Below are 17,175 nucleotides of genomic sequence, written 5' to 3'. Positions count from 1 at the left end.
TTGATTGAGGAGGTGCTTTCTATTCACTTAATTGTTTCTGCTTTATACTTGCTTTCTGTCTTGACTTATCGCTGGCCTTGCATGCTACGCAGCATGTTTTGCACCGTCGATCCCATCACCAACTGGCCAGCCGCTGTCAAAACATCTTTCATACCCATACTGAGCGACATTTGCGCTGCCCATTGCCACGGCTTGTCCCGTTCCCCAGGAAGTGCATTGAAAAACTCCCAGCCCATCACACCACCAAAAGTCGGGAACTGCTGGACCAATGTGCCAAGGACGGGTCCAATCTTCTCTTGAGGCACGTAGCCCTGCGATCCATTGCCAGGATTTGTCAATAAACCGTAAACAACTCGACGGGGGGCCCAACCCTGTGCGATGATCGCTGCATACATGCGAGGGTCCTCTGCGGGGCCCCAGCCGTTGTAGAACTGCGCATTGTACCAGGCGATCTTGGAAGCTCTCGCCTGCTCGAGCTCTCGATAGTCAAAGCCCGACAGATTTCCAACACCCAGTAATGCAGCTGCAACGGGGGCCAATGAGATAATGAAATTGTCGCCCATGTCGGTCTTGAGGCGATCAATGAGCCGTATGACGCCTTGGAGGGACATTTCCTCTTCAACGTCGAGATCCAATCCATCCAGTTCATAGCGGCGAACTATATCCCGAAGAGGACCGTAGTATCTCTCAAATTGGTCCGAGTCGCCGTCGAGTCGCCGGAAAGAGCCTTGCGCCGCACCGCCGAGCATACCCATCACCTTCAGACCACCCTGCTTTACCAGGGGCACTTCGGCCCATAGCGGGTCGAACTTAGGACTGTCAGCCGGGTCATCATTGAGCGTGATGTTACCCGGTTCTTCATTTAGATGAATGGCGGCAAGGATGACATGCGTGGTGCCGGTGTTGTTTTCCACGAGCGGGAGCATGGACACGTATGAGCCCCCGCCGGGAATCAGAGTTTGATGATAACAGATCACCCGCCGGCGCTCCAGCGACCCCCCGGAAATGGTGGCATATTGGGTGGAGTTGCTGAATGAGTGTGAGCTGTAAAGAGCTCTGGAGCTTGCGTCTATGAGGGGAAACGGTGGGGCCGATAAGCTTTCTTTGCTCCTTGCTCCGCCGGGGTCGCGAGACCGGTGATCCGTAACCTAGTATCATCGCATGACATCGGAAAATTTTAGTTGACCATTGTCGGCGAGCTTCGTGATGGTCTCGAAGAATGCTGTGCAGTTCTGATTTTGTTTTCACGTCGAAAATTGAGTTCCAAAGATCTTCCAAGTTCCAAGGCCCACTTGGCCTGGTTTACCGAAGAGTGTACAATTTCCACTGCATCTCTCTCAGTAAAGATATTTGATGACTGTAAGCCCGCTTTGAGGGTCTTTTGAAGTTCTGATAGAGAGCAGCGAGCGTGAAATATCTTGACTGGCGAAAAGCATTTGTCACAATCCGTGCAACCGTCTGAAGACGATCCGTATTTGGAAAGAGTCTATAGGGCAGGTTTGGTTGCTCGCCACCTAGTCTGGGGGCGAGAAGGAACTGAACATGACATCAGATGAATGGTCCAGAACGATCTCCGAGCGACTTTTATCTGTGAACTTGGCAAAACAGCCATGTGGCTGCGAAGGCAAACTTCTTGGCCGGAACGTTATATAGTCATCTCGTCTTCCTGGAGAGCGTGGGCGATATTCTATTTTGTGAAACGCCCTAGCAAGATCATACAGAAATATTTCGCGACAGCTTGGCGACTCGATACCTGAATTAAAAGGAACAAATCGTTCATGATGGAAAGAACAATGCTACGCCCTTTACACGGATTTACACTGCTCCTTCGATCGAGGCCCTTCGTGGCCAAATTCGGACCTGGAGTCGCCACCGCAGCATACATTCAACACCCAAATCCAGGTAACTTTGCAAACCGATCACAAGAAGAGCTGTCGGCCATCGGTCACCAGGGTGGAAAGAAAGGTGGAAAAGCTCGAGCTACTGGCGGGTTCCATAATATGGACCCGAAGAAGCAAGTAAGATCGGATTTACGGCATTAAAAAGCTTGATAGAGTCAGTGGCTAATACAACCAGCGCGGAATTACATCGAAAGGTGGGCGTGCCACGGAAAAGGCGGCTGCAAAATTTGAGGAGGCTTTGGAGGAAACAAAGACACGGCCGACACTATTTGGGAGCCCTTCAGAGGAGCCGTCGGTTGTGCCACCAGCTTATCCACAATGGAAGACCAGCTCATAAGGCTGTGCAGGGGGACAATCGAAGAATCGATATATATATTTCGGGAAAATTTGCAGGATATAGATCAAAATCTCCGAATAATCAGACCCATCACTATGAGGAATCCACTAGTCCCAAAAGGGTAGCACGTAAATACGGTGCCTGAAAGTTCGGGCGATCATCCAAATCATCGGATCCGCGTCTCAGACTTTCTGGTCTTGTAACTCCCCCGCAATTGTTATTGTTATTTCTCTATTTACCCCGAACGCCCCTCGCAGGGCATGCGACTCCACTGATCCACTGTTATTGATTTCCGACACCAGCCTTTGCATATTGCGCGTGCCGCGCATCTATTGCAGACCCAAACACGCGTCTGCGACAATGGCTAACACCGGCTACACCTCCCCGTTCCCAACTTCTCATGACACAATCGGACAGTCAACACTGGTGACACCGCTCTTCATGCCATCTTCTCCTCCACAACAAACAACCAGTCCACCCGAGTCTCCGCTCCCCGCCGATAGCCCCATCTCCGAGCGCTTTCGTCACGAAGACCACGAACATGCGAGTGATGATGAACAACACGCTGCCAATCAGGCTATAAACCACTCTCGCCCATCAACACCAGGAAGCCCGACTGGCTCGGATCTGGACGCTCGTCTTGCCGAGTACACACTGGACTTTAGCCAATTCCCGAGCGGCCAGTTCTCAGATGGAAAAGACGATAACCTGCCCGACTTGAAGGAGCTCGCGGAAGACGATCTTTCTGATGTTGGCGGCCCAGAGGACTTCACTGCAAATATGGAGAAGTACTTGTTGGGCGATGGAATGTCGAGCGTGCGCAAATTGACCGCACACCGTGACTCGGGATCTGCGTCGCGTCACAACTCGCTCAAGTCAAGACAACCGGCCGTTGAGGAGGAGGTCGAGCAAAATGACGATAGTGAATTTGGACCGCCAGTTGACATGTCCACTCCTTCCCATATGCTCCACAGGACCAGTGCTCTTGCAAGAGACTCCACTCAGCTGGAAGATATCGAAGAAGATCCGGCTGATGGTTTGTCGAGCCCAGCATCCCCGTCCTTGAGGAAACTCTCGGACGCGTCAGAGCACCACCCTGAAGAGCACGAGGACTGGGAGGTGCGATTGCATCGTCGCATCGCCCACTTGGAGGAGGAGCTTCGTGATCGCGATGAGCAAATCCAGAAGAACCGCAATCGACTGCTTGAGGCCGCTTCAGCAGGAGAGCAAATCCGGCATCTTCAGGCTGAGCTGCAGCGTAAGAATGATTTGATTGAGGAGTTTGAGAACCTGGGTGGTGATGAGGCTGTTCTCCGTGAACAGGTGGAGTCACTGCAAAAGCAAAACGCTGAACGGGAACGGCTCCTCCAACAGTCCACCACCCATAATCCCGATTTGAGCGTCCTTCAAAAGCAAATGCACGATATGCAGCATCAAATGCAGACCCGGGACTCTCAGAGTTCCCTGGACGCTGAACGGCGGGAGACCATTGCCCACCTGCGTCAGCAGCTAAACCACACTCAAGAGCAATTAAAGAAGCGGGATATAACTCTCGAAGAGACGATGCAAAAACTGCGAGAAGTAACCCAGGCCAGAGAATTGCAAGTTGACGAGAAGAATGCCGAGATTGACAGGCTCAAGGTAGAGATTGACGATCAAGCCCTGGAGAACGCAAGATTGGAGACCGAGATTGACCGTGTCAACGCCGAATATCAAGCACTCGAGGATCGACTCACTGCCCTGGAGACAAAGAATCAGCCTCTCGAAGACAAGAACAGCTCGCTGGAAGACAGAAATACCTCTCTTGAAGCCGATCTAAGCCGTGTGCAGTCCCAAGTGGAGGCCCAAGAGAATGCGCTTAGGGCTGCAGCAGCCGACCTACCACTCGGCAACCGAAGTACCTACAGCGAAATCCTCGACTTGATCAAGGATCTAGGACATTCTGAACCCAACTCACCGTTGAAAGAGAAATTCCCAGACGACCTTGATGTGCCGCTTGACCTTGATGTTCAGCAACTGGGCCATGAACTCACCCGACTTCAACAAGAACTTGAAAAAGCCCAGGCTGCCCAGAAGGCCGCAGAGGCCGAAGTCAACCGCCTCCAAGACCAAGCTGCTGAATCTCAAATCTACATCACCACTGTCGAGGCAGAGAACGCGCGCCTTGCAACAAGAGTGCAGGAACAGAGCTCAGCCCTCACCAAAACCCAGCAAGAGTTGACCCGCACACGAGAGGAGCACGCAGAGTCTCTGGACACCGTCGCTCGTCTCCAAGAGGAAGCCCCCGGCCAACCACCCAGCCCAACCCCGTCACCACCAACAGCCCGTGATGCCCTCAACACAGAGCCAGCCGTGGACACCGCTGCTCTGGAAGTAGTCCACCAAGACCAAATCCGAAGCCTCCAAACCGCCCACTCAACCGCAATCTCCACCCTACGCACCTCCCACGCAGAATCCATGCGCAAAATTCGTAACATGCTCACAACAGCCGAGCAACGCGAAGCAGAGCTCCGAACAGACCTCACCACTCTGCGCACTTCAGCCTCAACCCAAGAGTCCCAGCTACGCAAGACCTTCAAATCCGAAATCAGGCACCTCGAAGCCATCATCGCCGCCAAGGACGAGACTGCCGCCGCAGTCGACGAGCGCATTGCCCTGTCCGTGGAAAAGCGAGAGCGTGAATGGGAGCGCCGTATTGATCTCCTCCTCAAGGAACGTGATCGCATGGCCAAGGCGCTGATGATGTACTGGGGAGAGAAAGAGATGGGCCGTGGACCTGGTGTCCTGGCCGAAGGCAAGGAGAATCGGCGTCGGGATGGAGATCGGACAGATTCGAAGTCTGGCCAGGTGTATCGGTACAAGTATGCCGAGAAGCATGGAGAGAAATCGGAGAAGCGGAGGACTAGGAGTGGGGAGAAGAAGGTGTAGAGTCTCGATCTTGCTTGATTCTTGCGATTTTCTTTCGTTCCTTGTTTTAGCTTTTTCTTGTGCATCTTGTTCGGCATGGGCGTTTGGTTACGTGTATGGAGCTCGGGATAAGGTTGTTTCTAGCATGTTTTGCATGGGTGTACTTTGTGGGATAATGATTGTACCAAATTGTGACTACCTTCAAATTTTAGTTTGACGTTTCAGTAGATCGTGAATTATTCCTATTGCTATTGCTATTGCGAATTCTGGTATCAAAAATATCAACGTATCAAAGAAAAAAGCATGCTGCACGCTTCTCGCCATTCCAATACAATCGTAAGACCGTTCAAGTTAAACAGCAGGTAGAAACAAATGTTTGAATCGCCTGACCAGCAGACAAGATTTAGGTTATTATGGAGTTTTAGTGGAAAGCCATGCTGGTGCGATTAGCTCCTCGGTAGGTACTCTGGGATACAGCAGCGCTAATCCGATGTGAGTCGACCGAGAATCGCGGGTCGGTTGATTCCTGAATGCAGCTTAGAGGTCCGCTAGGCCCACCGTGGGTGCTGCTGCGTGCTCGGCGAGTGCTGGGGTAGATAATCTCGACGTCGTTGCGGCGAGAAACCGCTGATAGTGAAGGGGTTGAGCGGCTGGGGTCGTACATGTGTTGGCTTCCCCAGCGAGTGGGCTGGGAGTAGTAGACTTGTTGATATTGGCTTTGGGAGTGGCGTGGGATATAGGGTTGGTCGAATTGGTATGAGTTGCTTCGGATGGGCATCTGCATGAGGGGTGCTTGACGGGAGTTACTTCGTCTTGTGTCGGTGTGGGCTGGGAGGATGGTGGTGTTCTGTCGGCAGGCCATGGAGTAGCTGCGAGGGTTGGCTGGGCCTGGGATATATTTTGGATGGTGTGGATGGTGAATGGAGAAAGAGGTTGTCTGGGATCTGTGGACCTTGGCTGGCTCGGTTGGAAGGACTTGCGCTGGGACAACTTCTGGGGCGTCCGCAGAATTCATGGTCATTGTTCGCATGTGGCCCTCCGACCTGGCAGCTACGAACGTGGTAGGAGTCGTGGTTTGCACACCAGGAGACTGCAAGGAGGAGTCTGAGCTGTTTGATGTTACTTCTTTGGTGGAAGATTCAGTCCCATTGTTGATAGAAGGCGTAACGACCTGCTTCTCAACATCCGAGGCGGCATTGGGGTCCGCCAGGGCGCGAATCTGCGGATCTGATGACAGAGGAAGCGATAATGGGAATGACTTGGGGAGGAATCTTCGAAGAGAAGACAGCGAGGACTTTCCTCTTTTATGCGTGGGATGACCGGTATACTGCTCGGGGATTGGGGGAACCTTGGGCACAATTGTGTCGGAGAGAAGATGGCGCGAGTCAGTTGTCAGAACCGTAGACGTGCGCGAGATCGGATAGAAGTCACTAGCGGCGGTTTGGCTACCCGGAGAATGACGAGGCCAAGTATCATCAGGGGACACGGTGACTCCAGATATGATCTCGCCATAGATAGACCCAGGATCCGTGTTGACTGTGAGTTGCGGGCGTAGGCGAATAGGCGCGGGATTCTTGATGCTTGGATGACAGTTGACCTTGTTCGCCAGAGGGTCAATATACCAAGGCTCTCCATTAGCTTTTCCATCGTGTTGACGGCAAAGGTTGAGAATTTCATTCTTCAGGGTCTCATCACTGTCCCAGCTGTGACCGGAAAAGATGCTGCCATCCTCGAGAATTTGCCTAGGCTTGCGCTTGTAAATTCCAATGAGCGAAACATCGTATGGTCGATCGCATAACTCTCTGGCGCAGTAGAGCGTGCAGACGGTTATCCTGTGGGGTTTGTGTCAGCGAAACTCGGTCTGTCTTCCTGGACTATCACTTACATTGTAACAACGGCTACAATCACAGAGGCGCGGTGAAATGCACAGCTAATACCCACTCTCCAGTATGTGGCGTCTGTGCCCGATGGCAGACAGTAGACCTGCTGAGCGGCGACTACCAGACCGGTCACGCACGTCGCAAGCCACAACATGAGACAAAGTCGGTAGACATAGGTGCAGACATTGTGCAATACTGTCTTCTTCTCCCCAAAGCCACCTATCTTGTTATATTGCCAGGCAACTAGGCTTTGGAGCGAGACGAGTGGTACCGAAAGGAAAGACTATAGATTCATTAGCGACGATTGGACCACGACATGTGCAAGAATAACATACCGACACCAACGCGAGAACCAAGCTCAATGTCATTTTCGAGTCGACATAGTGGTTGCCATACAAAAAAAGCACAAGCACCCATTCTAGGATGGATTCGAGAATCAAGCAGTATAGCGAGACGAATATCACGAGCTTGGTCCAAGTACCTTCCTTTCGGGGCGTCGCAGAGAATCCGGTGGCCATTATGAGGTTATCACGAAGACGAGCTGCTCTACAGCGTCGCCGAGAGAGAAGCTCTGCGCAAAAGGTGAAGGGTATGGAAAGGAAGTGTGTGGCGCGTGCTGATGGTCGGTATAGAAAAAATTGAACAACCGTCCAACCGAGATGCACTTGGCTAGGGCTTCAGTAATCTTTCAAAAGAAAGAAGCAAACACGAGCAAGTAATGAGGACTAATAGAAGAATTGGAATAAGAATTTCCAGCCTTTGAGCGCGTCGACGCGCCATAGCGTGGAGGGGTGGAATGTGCCTCCGAGGGATCTGGCATGGCAAGAATCCCAGCCGCGTCCAAGGCCCCGCGCACAAAGCAGTCGCCAATTAACAGTGGCTCGGAGCCTTGATCTACGGGAATGCCACTGGGGGGAGCTGAAGGAAGTCCTAGGGATGCGCTTGGTTGACGCTGACTTGTCCCTATCCCTGTCAGTCGACGTCAGTCCGTTTCAGTCTTGGGGAATGACAATCTCGGACAATTTGAAGAATTCGACCCCGTCAGTCATAATTATTCCAAAGGGCTTTCATGAAGGACATAGACAGGGCTGTTTAAGTGTGAACTTTTGGCAGGGTGCTGTTGATACCCCTCGATGACGTCCAAAGCATACGGCTGCCCCTGGAGCAGGGTTCCCTTCCCTTTTCTGCTAGGCTTCCAAACCAACCAAACGAATAATCTGACTATTGGCGATCAGAAAAAGAGGGTTTGATTCCTCGCAAAGTTCATCTTGATGTTCATTTGAGATCTTCAAAATCTCAAATCAACGACCGCACGTGACCCGAGGGGCTGCCCTTTGGACAGCAAGGAACGAATGGAGCATCCAGGAGCTTCATATTTGACTACTGCAGTCAATGAATGTTGTGTCTTGCTCTTTGTGTTTGATATGGAATGTCGACGAACGTGGTGTAGATGGAAAAACACACTGACCGCAAGTCACGTCTAGACCGGGGGCCGCCTCGACATGGAACTACGACTATTCGCATCAGCACAGAGGCAAATCATGATGATTAGGAAGCGTTCTATTCGCAGGTCAATGAGAGTTTCGAAATCGAACTATCGTCTGATGTCTGGCTCATGAATGCAAACTCATGACTGATATCCGTTCTATGTGCAATGCGTCTCGGCTCGATCGACCTGCTCATCCAGCAAACTCATTCTTTGGCTGCCCCTTGGCACCGTCTGGAAGGAACTTGTAAATATGGCCGCCATCATCAATAGGGTCCGGGTTTTCAGAGCGATCTCGTGCAGTTGTGAGATAGAGGATGTCGAAGTCCTTTCCACCCCATGTCGGACAGGTGAGGCACTTGGCTGGCAACTTGACTTGCTTCAAGGGCTTGCCCTCGGGACTGAAATGCATGAGATAATTGGATCCATATACAGCGACCCATAGGTTGCCGTCGTTACTATTGACAGATTAGCCTCCCGGTGATATTGACCCAGGGACGAATGTCATAACGCACTCAACCACCATTCCGTCCGGCTCCGAGGTAGTTCCCTTGAAATCGACCAGAATGCGCTGGTTTGACAAAGCACCAGTTTTAAGATCAAAATCCAAAGCAGTGATCTTTTGTCCGACAGAGTCGTTCATGTACACTTGCAGCAAAGGCTTTGTCAGTCACAACTTCCCAACGTTAGCACATGACAGGAAGCTCACTGGTTTTGTTGTCATGGCTCCATTTCACCCCATTTCCGCAGACAAGTCCTCCACGGAGCATGAGGTGCAAGCTACCATCCGGGTCATATCTCCAAAGTCTACCCCGCGGCTCATACTCCTTGGGGATTTGACCGAGTGGGAACTTGGTGGCCGTGATATCAATCTCCGCTAACCAGAAACGCCCAGCAGCATCGACGCCACCGTCATTAAATCTGAGCTGATCACGCTCAGAGGTCGGAATGATCTCGCGCAAAACCTCGACTTTGCCGGTTGCTTCATCCAGAAAGCAGACACCCTGGTAGTATGCTGCAATATAGCTGCCAGGCTTGTTCTTGCGGAATGCAGCGACCGTGATGCTATCCTCAAGGGTGAATACTTTCGCTTCGCCTTTAGGGGAGCCAGAATCCGGGTCCACAGGCAGAATGTATAGCTCACTTGGAGAATCGAGCGGATCAAACCAGTGCAGAGTGGAATCACTCGCTCGGTAGATTGGGCCTTCTCCAAGAACCATGCGGCCTTTGGGGACCCGGTAGATGGGCGGACCGGTTGTGTACTCCATGGACGTACCCATTCCAATATGCGCTTCCGGCAGATGCTGAATGGGTGAAGTTGAGGCGCTAATGATGCAGTGCTTTGATATCCGTGCAGTCTGTGTGGTTGCTTACATATGAAACGGGGGTGGCGGAGCGTTTCCCCTCAAATGTGGGGGCGGCCATAGTTATAGCGGCCATTGACCTTATTACCTCCAGGGCTGAACATGATGCTTTCGACTTACATATAAGATGCCCGTTGGGCTTTAATAGTGCTGTAATCTAATTTGTGGCAGTGTGTCACTGATCTCTGTTACAACGTAGAAACAATAAAGAAATAAAAAAGACCGTGGGAAGTATTTCGACGCTCGAGCAAATTCAGCCCGACACTACTGTACGCGTACGTGATGTGTGACTCGCTTAAGTACCAAAATCGATTAATTGGACGCCACCAAGGAAAATAACAGGCCATCGCCAAGTCTAGAGTGTCCATAAGTCTATACACTTCCCGTGCCAAGTAACTACCGGTCCGTATGCCCTTTTAGTGACGGGTGGCGCCGAACCCGACCTTTTGCCGAGCCTGAAGTTTTCTGATAAAGTTGCCTGCAAGTCCTTATTTTTCATGTGGATACCACAGAGTAAGTAGACCTGCCTGTCATAATCTGCCCCGTCCGTCATGCGCTGTTACTACAAGGGTTGGTGTCTAGCCTATGGACATTTGTAGTATCCCGGCCATAATCTTGGCCAGATGTAAGGCGATGATCAAACTGCAATGTCTCTGTTATCTCATAGACATTCCGAATAATTACTTTGACACTTTATCGGCGGCTTCGGAACTGGCCCAAGCAATCATGTACGACTACGAAGATGGCCGCTGTAGCTTTCGATTTCTTCCAAATGACATGCTTCTAATCTTTCATGAAAGCATATAATCCTTTATGATATGGGAAAATGTTTCGAATAATTGATATGGTACTATCTCCGCAATCTTGGGTCCGACGGGCTATTCTAATCCCCGCATGTGCATCAATTGCATTCCCATGTCCATGTCCACACCCACCTTGTCACGGCTAAGCACAGATAATGCACATCCGGTGGAACATTACCGCAGCTTTTGAAGCCACTGAGCTCATACTTCCAACCCCTCATTCATCCCGAGGCTGGAATAGGCATGGAGGCGAATTCGTCAGCCCAATGAGGAGTCTCAGGATGGACTACGTCCACACTATCATGCAGTCTGCTGATCTTCACGGATTGGAACAGTAGGCTACTATTTGGTATTTGTAAATGCTTTTTCAAAATGCCGAAGATAGCTATTATATGAGATTACAAGAGCCTTTGGTTTTTCTCAACAGATTTGATCTGCCTCACAGCACTGGCTTTCATAACAAGAACACACACCAACCATGCTTTCCACGGCTGTATCTTCTGTGCCCTGGCATGAAGCTGTTTCTATTGTGGGTGTTATCGTCCTCATTCCATTAGTTATTTTCTATCTCTTCCCACTCGATGTTTGGTACCACACATTTGCCTCATGGAAGAAGGCATTCGATGATGAAAAGCCCAACGATATCAACGAATATATCCACAACTCTCAAGAACTGTTCAAACAGGGTCTTTCTAAGGTATCTAATCTTCCAGATGATCTCACTCCATGGTGGTGCCTTGCCAATTTCGTGAAATTAGGCAAACGTATTTCGAATTTTCAGCGACAACGGTATCAAGACCATACTGGCTCCAAAGTTCGCGAATGAGATTGCCAAGTCCCCTATACTCAACTTCACTAAAATTATAGAAACCGAGTTCCACGCCAATGTTAAAGGATTTTCCCCATTTGGAGAGCTTGCCAAGCGCGAAGATATTTTCGTAGACGCGGTACGCATCAAACTCACGCAGGCACTTGGTTGGTCATCATTGATTGAAATGAGTCGAATTACCTCTCACGGGCAGAATAGGAAGTATCACAAAACCTTTATCAGAAGAGACGTCTATCTCTCTCCGGAACCGTTGGACCGACAACGAAGGTGAGTATCATCTTCCAAACTCATTTACTACTTAGTATCTACCCAGGTGCTGATATGGCACCCAGAATGGCACGATCTGTCCCTCAAGCAGAGCATCCTCGAAATTGTCGCTCAACTCTCGTCAAGAGTCTTCTTGGGCGAAAAGATCTGCCGAAACCCCGATTGGCTTCGAATCACCGTCGACTACACTGTCAATGCCTTCCAGGCAGGGAACAAACTTCGACTGTGGCCGGAGCTCACCCGCCCAGTCGTCGCTTATTTCCTTTCCTCAACTCGTAAGGTGCAGCATCAACTCCGGGAAGCAGAGAGAATCATTAAACCGGTTCTTGATGAAAGAAAAAGAGACAAAGAAATCGCTTTGAAGGAAGGGGAAGGAATTACCCCGCTACAATGATGCTATTGACTGGCTGGAGCAGGTCTCCAAGGGCCGCCCTTATGATCCCGCTGCCTTGCAATTGACTTTCTCGTGGGTGGCGATTCACACTACATCGGACATGGTGACACAAGCGATTTACGATCTTTGCGAGAGACAGGAACTTGTTGAGGAGCTACGAAAGGAAGCTATCTCCGTGGTTTCGAGCGAGGGATGGAAGAAATCCGCCATGTACAAGCTGCAATTGATGGACAGTTTCTTGAAGGAATCGCAGAGAATGAAGCCTATCAGCAATGGTTAGTTCTTCCAGCACAAATCCTGAACCTCGGAATTATTCTTAACTCGCCTTCCTAGTATCGATGCGCCGTATCGTCGGAAAGGATTTCGAACTCAGCGACGGCACCAACATCCCGAAAGGTGTACAGCTTATGGTCTCAGCTGACTGGCACTGGAACTCGGACTTCTATGAGAACCCTCTGGTATTCGACCCCTATCGCTTCCTGAAGATGAAACAGATCCCGGGACGGGAGAGCCATGCCCATCTCGTTTCTCCGTCTCCCGAGCACATGGGTTTCGGTTATGGCAACCACGCTTGCCCTGGTCGGTTCTTCGCTGTCAATGAGATAAAGATCCTGTTATGTCACTTGCTCTTGAAATATGATCTCAAGCCTGCAGAAGGGTCTGTTCCTACCGTTCTGAGATATGGAGTTGCGATGAACTCCGACCCACAGGCAAAGATCTCAATTCGCCGGCGGCACGAAGAGATTGTTCTTGAGGAGATCTCGTGAAGGCGGAGTGAGATAACCCCTGAATTACTGGAATCTAAACTCATTCTTTAATGTACTTGGGCTTAGGTCTGTTGTCATGGTTCTTGGTATATTGAAAGTCTCACGAAGGGAAGAACTAAAGCGTACCTGACTCCTGGGTTATATGTTACCACGCCGTCTTTCTTCTTCCATTATACATCTATGGATACTTAGTATACTACCCCCATGATATTTTGCACGAGTTCATCCACGGATTTATTCATTTAATACAGCTGGACAAGAAGATCGTGCATGAGCTTGAACGCGAAATGCTTGGAAAATCAACGGTCAAGCTTTAGGCATAGAATGTCGTGAGAGGCAGGTGTATTCTGTCAAAATTTTTTTTTAAAAAAAAGCCCTCTATGATAACAGATCTACGCGATGTCAATTCAAACGAAGACTGTATTCATCGAGGTAACTTGAAGTAAGACCCTTGATAAGTTCAAATAAGCATTAAACACATTATGGTGATTTTGAACCAGTGCCCCAATTATCTAGTTGAAATGCAATAGCGTCTCCAATCAGATAAAAAGAGGACAATGCTTGGAGACCATAAAAGGGCATTCGTGCTGAAAGTATAAACTTGTGCACACATGGTTCCCCGCAATCAACCACGGACCTCGGGGACCTCGGCTGCGGAGAACCGACTTAAAATGCTTCAACCATGAACCTTTTCTTTGCTTCTTTAACCCAAAAATGTCTGCTCCGCCATTGAAAGGAATCAAGGTCGTTGAGCTAGCTGGTCTAGCTCCAGGTAACATTCCCATCACCAGATTTACCGCACTCACATTGACCATTCACCACAGGCCCATTCGCTGGTCTCCTTTTGGCCGACTACGGCGCATCCGTTCTTCGTGTCGACCGGCCGAATGCTGTCAGTGGGGACAACCTGACCAGACATAAGAAGTCAATTACGATTGACCTACGAGAAGCGAAGTCACGGGATGTTCTCATCCGTCTGCTCACTGCAACCGATGTCCTGATCGACCCATTCCGCCCGGGAGTCCTTGAGCGTCTCGGTCTTTCACCAACAGAAGTCCTTCTCAAACACAATCCGAGGCTCATCGTCGCGCGCATGACGGGGTTCCGACGCGATGGGAAATACAAGGACATGGCAGGTCACGACATCAACTACATTGCCGTTTCAGGCGTCTTGTCCATGCTAGGACGAGCTGGAGACAAGCCCTATGCGCCGGGCAACATTCTCGGTGATTTTGCTGGCGGTGGTGCCATCTGTTTCTTAGGAATTCTGATGGCACTCATCGCGCGCTCCAGCACTGGTCGTGGACAAGTCGTCGAAGCCAACATGGTTGATGGATCAGCATATCTAGCCACCTTCCCTCGACTGGCGCAAAAAACCCCGGCATGGGATGGACCCCGAGGAGAGAACCTGTTAGATAGTGGATGTCCCTACTACGATACCTACGAGACCAAGGACTCAGGGAAATACTTCGCCGTCGGAGCCTTGGAGCCGCAGTTCTACGCAGCATTGTTGCGCGGGTTAGAACTCGATCCAAAGTCACTGCCGAAACGGGAAGACCGGGGAAATTGGCCTGCCCTTCGTGACATCTTCACCCATCGTTTCAAGGAGAAGACTCGTGCCGAGTGGGAGGCCGTCTTTGACGGTACCGATGCCTGTGCCACGCCCGTGCTTGAGAATGTGGAGCTTGAGGCTTCGGGATACGAGCAGCGCCCAGTCGTTCACTTATCCCGCACACCCTCTCTCCCCATAAACGCAGACGATGGTGTATGGTCCGGGGGTGGCCTCATGCCTGGCGACGGCGGTGAGGAAACCCTCAGAGCATGGATGGGCTGGGAACCCAACAAGGACTTCTTGATCCGGAAAGACGGAGCGCTGGTCTCCATCGGCGGACGAGCAAAGCTGTGAAACCGCCCGATGGTACTGGCTCATAAGCGCGTCCCGTAGATTTCTTGATCTTGGTCCTGTACATAGCCTTTCAGCGCCAGAATAGGTAGTCAATTATACTTTGCAAATTTGAGAACCCGAATTCTGTCACCGGCTCGGTAAGAATATCCTCCTAAGTCATACTTCCCTAGGCTGCATTATCGATGCGGCACAGGCAAAGTCACCTTTTTTTCAGCTGCGACGAAATCCCGGAGAAAGTGAAACATCTTGACGTCACGACTAACAAATTCCCAAATGCGGTCCCACCAAGTACCACATTCCCCCACGTGCGGGTGTGGCTCAGCGCAGGAATTTGCAGTTGCACGTATTGTAAATTACAGGGACTCAGCCCTACTTTTGCCGCCTGTGTTCACTCTAAGCGCTTGGCTGTCTTAGAATGGCCAATAGTGCTTGATATACTGGGTTTGCTTCTTTGTGTTGACTCAGATGATTTAAAAAGGGTTGAACCTTTCCAATAAATGGTATCTTTGTAATCATGAACGTTCTGCTATCTACAGTGCTCTCCCGGTAACGTAATCCCAGCCCTAGGCTGCATTTGCTCAGGTGCGATCCACTCAATTCTTCGACCTCGATCTGACCTAACTACACGAGTAGATTGAGACATTTATCTACAGCAAAGAGGCCCTTCAAGAATGCATTCCAATATTTACATGGGTGCTTCAAACACTCAGCCATACTTAAGCGAGTGCCAACATCCAGTATCACCTATTGGGACAAGTGTAAACTGTTGTTTCGGATTTTGCAAATTCCAGAGCAAGCATCTGCTATCTCATGACGTTGATGAACAAATAATGCCCGGTATCGCCACTGGAATGTAACATTAACCTAAAGCTTGACCCCGGATTCTGCATTGTGTGACGGACTGACCCGCCATCAAGGGGCTCCTCGTACCTGTGTACGGAAGCGGAACCAATGGTCTCTTCGCCTCTACTCGAACTGATCACCTGATGCCCAGGAATCTGTTTTGATGGAATGTTCTTAGACGGAATGTGAAATCAAGGTTAGATGGAATGTTCCTGGATAGATGATCGGCGTCTATCCAACTCCTCTTTTCAAGCATTGATAAGAGATTACTGTTTTCACGTTACATAAATGACAATTTGAAGCAGCCGTAGCAATACTAACCAATGAATGGTTAGTTCAACTCGTGGAAATTACTTTATGTTTCATTTGCGTTAACTAACGCAGCTTTGATTGCTTCAGCGTTCAGAAAGCCGCTCGGAGCCGCCGTCTCCGCAATTCTGTAATGCACTGCACGATCTCTGAATTGCAAGGTTCTTATCCCGTGTCCTGCACTGTAGACAGAGACACCCGGGATAACTGGCGTATTAAATGAGCAGAGGACGTCTGGGCGTCGATTTGCATACAGGGATTTATTTGATTGTATACCCCGCACCGTCCTCTAGCTGAACAACCCGCGATCATCGGCCCTCGGCAACAGGTACTGACATTTGCAAATGCCAGAACATTAATATAAGGTAGCCGCAAATATGGTCTAGCTCAATCCTTAGAGTACCCGTTAGAACCCAGCTGGGCATAATTCAAATAAGCAACTTGCTACCGGCATGGCGCGCGTGGCAGCCCCCACCCAGACGATGATCCTCTCTATTGAATAGAGCATCTAGATCGACTCCCTCTCCACTCGAGAGAGCTAGACTTGGGCGCGCACAATGCTGATCCTAGAACGATGGCCTGGATTCCAGCGGACTTACTAGGGCTGACACGCGGAGGAAACGAGTCGGCCCACCTGCCCATTAGTACAGAAGTGAGGAGGCTAGCCCAAGAAGCAGGTTCTGACAGGGAATGCAGTCCGATACGGCGTGCATTAGCACTACGTCCTGCTAGCCTCTCCTGAATGGCAACAGATTGAACGCTACCCGGGAGGCCTGGGAGTAACTAGTGCAACGTCACTGACTGTGCGCCACGCCACGATCTCCGAGTTCTCACCCGACCCTCAGAGCCTGGGAATTGGGCCCCCAGTCACCGGAGCGGCTGTCTATCGGGTACCCGATCCCCCAAGGATGGGAGAAAATGTGGAATCGGTGGGCCGGCATTATCGCAACTGTGCCTGGATGGATGTGGTGTGACGGGTGGAGCTTGTGGAGGGCCCAACCGGATACATCGTGTATTGTATGTTGGAGGGGAAGGTCTAGCAGTGCATGACGCGTATGATCCAAGGACTTCCAACGAGCGGTGATTCTACGCGAGCAGAACACGAGGTTTCGCCAATACGGACAAGGGCATGTTGGGGGGGGGGGGGGGGGGGTAAGAGAGGGCCGTTAGGTCAAAGGCAAT

General features: G+C 50.5%; 7 protein-coding genes across 7 annotated transcripts; 4 read left to right on the top strand and 3 right to left on the bottom strand.

The window, feature by feature from the left end:
• Positions 1 to 65: 65 nt before the first annotated feature.
• N7443_003940 (putative class III chitinase) lies at positions 66 to 926 on the bottom strand (the record flags this gene model as incomplete). Its single annotated transcript, XM_056883996.1, has 1 exon — positions 66 to 926. One exon carries the CDS (start codon positions 924 to 926, stop codon positions 66 to 68), a length of 861 nt encoding a protein of 286 aa, XP_056742274.1.
• Positions 927 to 1,778: 852 nt separating this feature from the next.
• Positions 1,779 to 2,238, top strand: N7443_003939 (KGG domain-containing protein; the record flags this gene model as incomplete). Its single annotated transcript, XM_056883995.1, has 2 exons — positions 1,779 to 2,018; positions 2,077 to 2,238. 2 exons carry the CDS (start codon positions 1,779 to 1,781, stop codon positions 2,236 to 2,238), a joined length of 402 nt encoding a protein of 133 aa, XP_056742273.1.
• Positions 2,239 to 2,598: 360 nt separating this feature from the next.
• N7443_003938 (putative spindle pole body associated protein SnaD) lies at positions 2,599 to 5,166 on the top strand (the record flags this gene model as incomplete). Its single annotated transcript, XM_056883994.1, has 1 exon — positions 2,599 to 5,166. The coding sequence occupies one exon, from the start codon at positions 2,599 to 2,601 to the stop codon at positions 5,164 to 5,166; it is 2,568 nt and encodes an 855-aa protein (XP_056742272.1).
• Positions 5,167 to 5,566: 400 nt separating this feature from the next.
• N7443_003937 (uncharacterized protein) lies at positions 5,567 to 7,543 on the bottom strand (the record flags this gene model as incomplete). Its single annotated transcript, XM_056883993.1, has 3 exons — positions 5,567 to 6,977; positions 7,031 to 7,308; positions 7,361 to 7,543. 3 exons carry the CDS (start codon positions 7,541 to 7,543, stop codon positions 5,567 to 5,569), a joined length of 1,872 nt encoding a protein of 623 aa, XP_056742271.1.
• A 1,161-nt stretch (positions 7,544 to 8,704) lies between these two features.
• N7443_003936 (SMP-30/gluconolactonase/LRE family protein) lies at positions 8,705 to 9,951 on the bottom strand (the record flags this gene model as incomplete). The annotated part of the gene is made up of 4 exons (XM_056883992.1): positions 8,705 to 8,969; positions 9,027 to 9,159; positions 9,221 to 9,815; positions 9,886 to 9,951. The coding sequence occupies 4 exons, from the start codon at positions 9,949 to 9,951 to the stop codon at positions 8,705 to 8,707; spliced, it is 1,059 nt and encodes a 352-aa protein (XP_056742270.1).
• Positions 9,952 to 11,156: 1,205 nt separating this feature from the next.
• Positions 11,157 to 12,935, top strand: N7443_003935 (cytochrome P450; the record flags this gene model as incomplete). Its single annotated transcript, XM_056883991.1, has 6 exons — positions 11,157 to 11,410; positions 11,460 to 11,653; positions 11,730 to 11,774; positions 11,840 to 12,096; positions 12,191 to 12,443; positions 12,502 to 12,935. 6 exons carry the CDS (start codon positions 11,157 to 11,159, stop codon positions 12,933 to 12,935), a joined length of 1,437 nt encoding a protein of 478 aa, XP_056742269.1.
• Positions 12,936 to 13,649: 714 nt separating this feature from the next.
• On the top strand, positions 13,650 to 14,841 carry N7443_003934 (CaiB/BaiF CoA transferase family protein; the record flags this gene model as incomplete). Its single annotated transcript, XM_056883990.1, has 2 exons — positions 13,650 to 13,707; positions 13,760 to 14,841. The coding sequence occupies 2 exons, from the start codon at positions 13,650 to 13,652 to the stop codon at positions 14,839 to 14,841; spliced, it is 1,140 nt and encodes a 379-aa protein (XP_056742268.1).
• Between the last annotated feature and the right edge of the window lie 2,334 nt (positions 14,842 to 17,175).

This window comes from Penicillium atrosanguineum (genome assembly GCF_028827265.1).
Source record: "Penicillium atrosanguineum strain IBT 20685 chromosome Unknown utg000003l_segment0_segment0, whole genome shotgun sequence".
Classification (NCBI taxonomy): Eukaryota; Fungi; Ascomycota; class Eurotiomycetes; order Eurotiales; family Aspergillaceae; genus Penicillium; species Penicillium atrosanguineum.
The sequence above is the reverse complement of the archived record's forward strand: the minus strand, read 5'-3'. Positions and strand labels throughout refer to the sequence as shown.